At 35.2% G+C, this 7,706-nt stretch overlaps 2 protein-coding genes across 3 annotated transcripts; one reads left to right on the top strand and one right to left on the bottom strand.

Moving 5' to 3' along the window:
* Positions 495 to 4,486, top strand: LOC109233145 (serine/threonine-protein kinase SRK2A). The gene is made up of 9 exons (XM_019398922.1): positions 495 to 1,115; positions 1,239 to 1,313; positions 1,443 to 1,544; positions 1,725 to 1,778; positions 1,953 to 2,045; positions 2,128 to 2,220; positions 2,549 to 2,653; positions 2,738 to 2,836; positions 3,820 to 4,486. Exons 1-9 carry the CDS (start codon positions 996 to 998, stop codon positions 4,147 to 4,149), a joined length of 1,071 nt encoding a protein of 356 aa, XP_019254467.1. The 5' UTR covers positions 495 to 995; the 3' UTR covers positions 4,150 to 4,486.
* LOC109233871 (thiamine biosynthetic bifunctional enzyme TH1, chloroplastic-like) lies at positions 6,223 to 7,327 on the bottom strand. Of its 2 annotated transcripts, XR_002069098.1 has the most exons (3): positions 7,156 to 7,327; positions 6,470 to 7,035; positions 6,223 to 6,369 (listed from the first exon to the last, which is right to left on the bottom strand). XR_002069098.1 is itself a non-coding variant. In XM_019399723.1 (2 exons), the coding sequence occupies exons 1-2, from the start codon at positions 7,245 to 7,247 to the stop codon at positions 6,675 to 6,677; spliced, it is 453 nt and encodes a 150-aa protein (XP_019255268.1). In that variant the 5' UTR covers positions 7,248 to 7,327; the 3' UTR covers positions 6,223 to 6,674. The 2 variants fall into 2 exon arrangements, 1 of the variants encoding a protein (XP_019255268.1); XM_019399723.1 differs by having other exon boundaries at positions 6,223 to 7,035.

Genomic DNA, 7,706 nt, shown 5'->3' with positions numbered 1-7,706 from the left:
ACTAAATAAAAGGTTGATTGCTAAGTTGTATGGTAAAACTAAAATATTCTTCAGTTTTGACTCAACAGAAGATGATACCAACAATTATTACCAAGAAGAATACTTAAATACTTTAATACCAAATGACCTTTTACCGTACATATTTGTTGTTAAGTTTATTATTTCTTACTTATGTTAGTACCACCACATACATATAATAGACTAAGTTAAAATTGATCTTCCATTGCATATAGGTTAATTTTGAAGAAAAGTATGATTGTCATGCTATTGAAAACTTAGATCCACTGAATAACTTATGAAATACACATATGGTATATAGAAATTTTGTCCGAAATCGGCCGACAAATTCATATCCTTGAAACCTTAAATTTTGCCCACAGTTTTTAAATAAATCAATACTAGCACTTCAATAAATCCATTATTTAAGGAAAATAAAAATAAAATATGTTCTTACTACTATAAATAGACAGAGTCACAGAGATACTTCCATAAAATAGACTTTGACACTTGAGCTTTCAATTTTAATAATATATTCTTCATTCCCCTTCACTTTTTCTCTCTCACTATTATTTCACACTTCTATGCACTTCTGTCCCTGTTATTCCCTAGAATCTCTCTCTCTGTCTCAGGCACACAAAAAAACACATACACACACTAGTGGATTCCTTGCTTTAGCTTCAAATTTCTGCTAATTAATCTTTTGCTTTCCTTTTTTCTCCACCTCAATTTCGTTTTCGTCATCTTCCCTCAGTTTCCCAATCTTTTTTGGTCTCAAGAAACCCTAATTCTTCTAAAATTCACGGATTTTCAAATACCATATTGTGATTCAGCTTAAAGGTGTTGAATTTAGGTTGTTTGTGGAGTTGGAATTTTGGGAAAATCTGGGAATTTTATAAATTTCTTTAAAAATTGATCCTCTTTGTGTTAAATTTAAAACCTTAATTTCCAAATTTGGTATCCTTTTTGGGTTTGCTTAGTTTGTGAAGGATAAGAAAATGGATAAATACGAGCTTGTGAAAGATATAGGGTCAGGGAATTTTGGTGTGGCAAGGCTGATGAGGCACAAGGAAACCAAAGAGCTTGTGGCTATGAAATACATTGAGAGAGGACATAAGGTTTGCATCATTACTGTCTTTTATCATCAAATCAATTAATTTTTTTCCCTAATTATCGGTTAAACATGTAATTAGCACTATCATCCAAGGTTCTTAATGTTGAGATGTCACATTTTGTTGTAGATTGATGAGAATGTAGCAAGGGAGATCATTAATCATAGATCACTTCGACATCCAAACATAATTCGATTCAAGGAGGCATGTTTGTGTGCTTATATTTTATTATTTTGCAATGCTCTATTGATAATATTGGTTTGTTTTGAAAATGGCAAGAAAAGCTAAGGAATAGCTGGCCTAATTGTTGTGCATTTGTTTTATGAGATACAGGTGTTAGTGACTCCCACTCATCTTGCCATTGTTATGGAATATGCAGCTGGTGGAGAACTGTTTGAGCGCATTTGCAATGCAGGAAGGTTTAGTGAAGATGAGGTATATTTTAAAATTTTAACGGTGTCAATAATCAGTCTCACATAGACTACCATATAGAAGGATTCTGAAGGATAAAGAAATGGTAATGAAGTCTGTGATTTTAAAAGGTCACATTTCTGTGATTTTAAGAGCATATCTTCAATGCTTCTCTCATCTGGTTTCTTGCTGCTGTCATTTCAGGCTAGGTACTTTTTCCAGCAGCTTATTTCAGGAGTCCACTACTGTCACAACATGGTAAGAAACTCACAAAAATTTACCCAAAAAAAAAAAAAAACTTTATGTGTGAACATATGATCAGAAATTTAGATACATCTTAGGCCTGGAGTTATGTGTATAAGTTTTATTGCAAATGCCATCTTTTTAGTTTGAAGGAGCTTAATCTTCTTCAAACTTCCATTGCCTCTGCAGCAAATATGCCATAGAGATTTGAAGCTGGAGAATACCCTTCTTGATGGAAGTCCAGCTCCACGCTTGAAGATATGTGATTTTGGATACTCAAAGGTTGATGATGTTCTGGTGATTTATATACATAGACTTATTATCCCCCTAGGAAAGGCTCATAGTTTTTGTTATGCAATCGCAGTCGTCCCTGTTGCATTCGAGGCCAAAATCAACTGTTGGGACTCCAGCTTATATTGCTCCTGAGGTCCTATCCAGAAGAGAATATGATGGCAAGGTATCTGTGTAATTACTTATGTGATCTCTTACATTTGGTGGAGGGGCATTATGCAAATGATTTTTGTCTGGCATCCATCTGTGTGGAGCTGCATTTGCATCCTTATGGAACAATCTGCAATATATGGGCTTTATTTCTTTTCCTCTTATGAGTAGTTAAGAAACCACTATAACTAGTTGTTCTACGACTTGTTGAATTTACAGGTGATGCTCCCACAGTTGCATAAATTACATCTTATTTACCCCTCCCACATTCTTTCCTTAAAGAGTGAAGCTTTTTTTACTAATTTTATTCTTAGGCCTTGAAGTTCTGTTTGTGATTATTTCAGCTGGCTGATGTTTGGTCATGCGGGGTGACACTTTATGTAATGCTGGTTGGGGCATATCCTTTTGAAGATCAGGAGGATCCAAAGAATTTTAGGAAAACTATTCAAGTGAGTTCTTGAAGGCTTCACATATCCAAAGAACTTCACGTGATGTTTGTCCTTTTAATTTGGCTTTGATGTTTCTCTTTCCAGCGAATAATGGCGGTACAGTACAAGATTCCCGACTATGTTCACATATCACAAGATTGTAGGCACCTTCTCTCTCGGATATTTGTTGCTAATCCAGCAAGGGTATGCTCTCTTCTGTCCTTGTTGGGTGTGTTCTATTGGAAGTTTACTTGAATTCTTAATGAGCTAACAATCTGATACAGATGTTACCTATTTAATGCATAATTTGTTTTCACCCAATGCGGATCTATACTTGGCTTTTTGCTCCCTATCATCTTATTTCTGCCATTTCCATTCGATAGATTATATTCCAATTAGGTCACCGATGTTACAATTTATAAGATGAAATTACATATCTTGAATTGTCCATTTATCAAATAAGATTTCCTGAATTGCCTTACCTGAACCAAATCGCTGATCTTCAACATGATGGAGAATCACTTCAACCTTCCAAGACTTTTTTTCTGCTGGATCTAAGCTTCATCCCTAGTCTCAGTACCCCTCCACTATGATTGAGTTAATGTCCTAAAGTACCATAATTTAAGCATTGTTGTTTAGCCTATTAGATCCTCTTGGTACTTACCTACCTGCCTTATTCTTGTACGTTCTGTTTTCCCTTGTCCACCTAGAAATCAAATGGAAGCTTCGGGGTAGTTTTTATTCCTTTTTTTTTTGGGATAGATTCTTTTTTCTTAATCCAGATACTTCTACAGTACTAAGTACTACTTGTAAGTATCTTGGCTTCTCTTTCAAAAGGGGAGAGCATCAGAATCGTTACAGGGGAAATACTGTGACATCTCAATTTAATGGTTATTTGTATTTTCTGTAGTGTTTCTATGATTATATTGGCAGTTTGTATTTGCGATCTTACCCTCGAAGAAAACTGAAAATCCGCATCTGCTTGGTCATCTGTTCAAGTTTTCAACATCTTAAAGAATGTTTGATATGATAAATCAGAAAATATATGCACCAACTATGAATTATCACCTTTCATCTTTGTGCGCCCTATTTTCTACCCATATTGTAGAAAAATGAAAAATGAAAAATTAGAACAGATTTGAAGTAGGAGATCATGGCATGTCTAATGAATAGGTTTGTTTTTGCAGAGGATCACAATCAAAGAAATCAAGTCTCACCCATGGTTTTTGAAGAATTTGCCGAGAGAATTAACAGAAGCAGCACAGGCAGCTTATTACAGAAGAGAGAACCCAACATTTTCACTTCAGAGTGTTGAGGAGATCATGAAAATTGTGGAAGAGGCCAAGACTCCCGCTCCAGCTTCCCGTTCAGTCTCAGGTTTTGGCTGGGGAGGAGAAGAAGAAGAAGAGGAGAAGGAAGGAGATGTAGAAGAAGAGGAAGAGGGTGAAGAAGAAGAAGACGAATATGAAAAGCAAGTGAAGCAGGCACATGAAAGCGGAGAAGTTCGTCTCACCTAAGTGTACATTATCATATTTTCTCATAAAGAACTGTGGACAAACCCCTAGGCCTAAATTATCTTTTTTTGGCTTGTGAAAGACTATAGCTTTTGGCATTTCATGGTTGTGTAGAAGTTGTTTCACCTAGGCCTTACATTATCTTTTTTTGCTTGTGGAAAGTTGCACTTTCTTTTAAGTGTGGGGCATTTCATGGTTGTGTAAAATTTGTTTCTTTCCTGCTGTGTGGAATTCAAGAAGTCTGTAAAAATTTTGAGTTTTTTGGTAAGGATGCTTGTGAATTATGTTACCATGAGACAAAGGAAATGGTGCACTGAAGTTGAAACTCGAATGAGCTTAAGTTGCAGCCTACATTTTGCAATGAGCCTTAGTTCAATTAACAGGAGATTTTGGTGAGTTTTGTTCTATGCATCTTGGACACTTTCTATAAGATTTTGCATATATGGTCTTGGTGATCTGTCGATCTTAAAAATAGGTTTATGTGCAAGTGTAAAGCTTATAACTATACCAAATAAACTGACTGTTTTTATTTTTATTTTTAAGACTAGATTTATTGTAAGCTTATAGTGATACTGAGTAATCAGGATTGGTTTATATTTAAAATTGAAAAAGTACTGATCTGTACCTATATTTAATATACTAGTAAATACTATTATATATTGTATTATTTATAAAAAGTTTAAACATAAGAAGGATTAGAATTTTGGGTCTTTTAAAGTATTGGAGTAACATTTTTCTTGAATGATACAGCTCTACCCTTTATCTTAAGGTGTCCTTTTTGGGAGAATGAAATAAAGTGGACTGTTCTTTTGCTAAGAAAAAAGAACAAGAGGGAAAGCAAAAGTTGAGACACTTTGATAGCTCCATTTACACTTGCAAGAGCAGTCACATCTGTACTTTTCAATTGAAAAGCAATTCCTTTAAAAAGATGAGCCGTGAATATAACGAAAGTAAAAAACTATAGTTGCTGTCTTGGATTCTTATTGGTTTACTATTGTTCAAAGATTCCACTAGGAGTAGAGGGGCAAAGGCCTAAACCTATCACTATTCTTTTTTTTTAAATGTTTTCTTGTTTTGGGTGATTGCAGTTTATTATATCAAAACTCAACTGACTGAAAGTGCATTATGACAACGTAGAATTCTTTTTGCCCATAAAACGAGAACTGTCTTTTTCAATTTTTAAAAGCTAGCATAAAACGTAAGAGGATACAAATTAATTGTTGGTACGTGAGTCACGAAAATGGCAATTAAACTTTTAATCCTGTGACACTTGTCTATCCAAACAAAGAAAGGGAGTTCCGTTGCTATACGTAACAAGCAAATTGTTCACGAGGTATGACCAAAAGTCTAGCTCAAAGGCATGAAACAATCATTTTAGAACTATATCAAGCAAATGTGTCTGGATAGAACATGTGCAAGTTGGAAGTATGGCGAATTCTTCGCTACATTATAATCATTTACACCATGTCATTCTTTTCTTTTCTTTTCTTTTCTATCTTTACTTTTTCTTGGGGGTGGGGGTGGCAGGGGGATTTATCCCAAATACAATCCTTCATTTTATCACTATTTGCTATTAAACGTCCAACTATTAGAACACAAGGTATATTAATTTATACTAGGTTTACTTGTAAGTAGGGGTGGCAAAACGGTTAAAAGAAAACAGTTAATACCCATATTATTCACTAATGGGTTGGATAATGAACTTTTAAAAAATGGATCAAATATGGATATGAACCATATTATCCATTTAGAAAATGGGTAACTAATGGATAACCAAGGGGTTTAACTTTTACATTTGTGAAGCCTCAACTTGGGGGTTCTCAAGTTAGGAAGAATTTTCTCCCAAAAGTAATCATATGCAAGAAGTCATGGATATTATGATTTATGGTTATATTATCCGCCGGTTAACTTGTTTTTTATCCATTTTAAATATGGGTCGGATCGGATAATTTATCCTGTTTTTTATTACCCGTTTTTGACCCAAACCATATACGACCCGACCCGTCCGTTTGCCACCCCTACTTGTAAGTAGTAGATGAACATCCCAAACAAAATATTAAATATTTCCTCTATATCTACTACATAAAATTTGAATTTATTTTCATCGCTAAAACAACTGATTAACTAGATTTCGCAATTATTGTCCATCGATACATATCTCCAGGACTCCGGCTGAAGTATTGAACTAACAAGAGATCCACCAATACCAACACAAAAATCCACCTGAAATGGCAAGGGAGTATATAACAGACTAAGATCAGATGTCTCTGAGAGGCATATGACTTCCAAAAAAAAAACTTGAAAGGCAAAGTAAAACATCAACCTTGGCAATGAACACGTACTGAACTTCAAGAATATGTTTAGTTTCAATCTCCTACTGTACCAGCATCAATGAAACGATATCGAAACCTAGTGCCTGCATTTACTTCTCTACACACAAGTGTTTACTTTCATAAGTTTAATCAAGAAATAAAAGTTGAGGTTGCTTTGCCTGGAACTGGAAGTGTGTGGCGATCTCCAGCATTTCTTCAATTTGCCCATTTGGTTGACTCCTTGGCGATCTCCAGCATTTCTTCAATCGTCTTATTGTTCTCTTTGGTATTGGTTGGATATACACCCCCAGAGCCAATGTAATCAGCCCCATCTATCCATGCTTGCAGGGCGTGCTCCGGTGTTTTGCATGATACACCAATGATTTTGTCAGGCCCAAGAAGAGCCCGTGCAACATGAGCAGGCATGTCGGACTGCCCAATATGAACACCATCAGCATCACTAGCAAGAGCTACATCAATCCTGTCATTGATCAGCAGAGGAACACCATGAACTCTGCAGATTTTTAAACAAGCTTTTGCTGCTTCCAGAAAATCACTAGTTTCAACCTCCTTTTCCCTGCAATTGTAATATATAAAGTCTCATCATTATATATATCCAATGATTCTACTGAAAATGGCGGTAAGATATCTAAGAATAAAATGCCCAAGTTGAGGCAAACGTGTAACAAGGGTATACTTCTTTCTTATTTGAGCCAAGAACACAGAGATCAGAGTCAATAAAAGATCTTTCATTATCCTTCTCTCATTTGATGTCGCTTTTGAATGCATAGAACCGGAAAACTTTATTAGCTGAGTTAGGGCCACGGTGTTAGAAATTTTTGGGAGAGCAAGATAACTATAAACAAACACTCAAANATGTATATTCACAAAATACAATTTTCTTTTCACTTACATCCTTGGAAAAAAAGAAAAACTTAGTTCTTTGTTTACAAGTTATTCTCTATTCAAAAAGTTCACAGAGTGTCTTCATATTCTCCATAGTAATGTGATAGTTGCTCTTCTTGGTTTTCTTCACCACATTACATGAAACTTCACTATGTCTTCCACCAAAGAGTTTTCTTGGTTTTTTAGCAACTACCATCTACTTTCATAAGAAAAAAATAAGAAAATGTTGGCCAAGACATGCTTACTGGTATGCATCTGGGAATTCGTGGGAAGCAAAGATAGTGAAGGAGAAGTCCAAAGTACTTCATATGTGACGGAGACTGGCCACATCAAAAACTCGAG

The sequence above is a fragment of the Nicotiana attenuata genome, chromosome 10 (assembly GCF_001879085.1).
Source record: "Nicotiana attenuata strain UT chromosome 10, NIATTr2, whole genome shotgun sequence".
NCBI classification, from domain to species: Eukaryota; Viridiplantae; Streptophyta; class Magnoliopsida; order Solanales; family Solanaceae; genus Nicotiana; species Nicotiana attenuata.
The sequence above is the reverse complement of the archived record's forward strand: the minus strand, read 5'-3'. Positions and strand labels throughout refer to the sequence as shown.

What these genes read in the sequence shown, in the direction of transcription:
- LOC109233871 (XM_019399723.1), bottom strand. Translation starts at nt 7,247, where the DNA reads ATGCATTCAAAAGCGACATCAAATGAGAGAAGGATAATGAAAGATCTT. An exon ending in TTGGCTCAAATAAGAAAGAA is followed by an intron (nt 7,036 to 7,155) that starts GTATACCCTTGT and finishes TTACAATTGCAG; the next exon opens with GGAAAAGGAGGTTGAAACTA.
- LOC109233145 (XM_019398922.1), top strand. Translation starts at nt 996, where the DNA reads ATGGATAAATACGAGCTTGTGAAAGATATAGGGTCAGGGAATTTTGGT. An exon ending in TCCACTACTGTCACAACATG is followed by an intron (nt 1,779 to 1,952) that starts GTAAGAAACTCA and finishes TTGCCTCTGCAG; the next exon opens with CAAATATGCCATAGAGATTT. An exon ending in GAAGAGAATATGATGGCAAG is followed by an intron (nt 2,221 to 2,548) that starts GTATCTGTGTAA and finishes TGATTATTTCAG; the next exon opens with CTGGCTGATGTTTGGTCATG.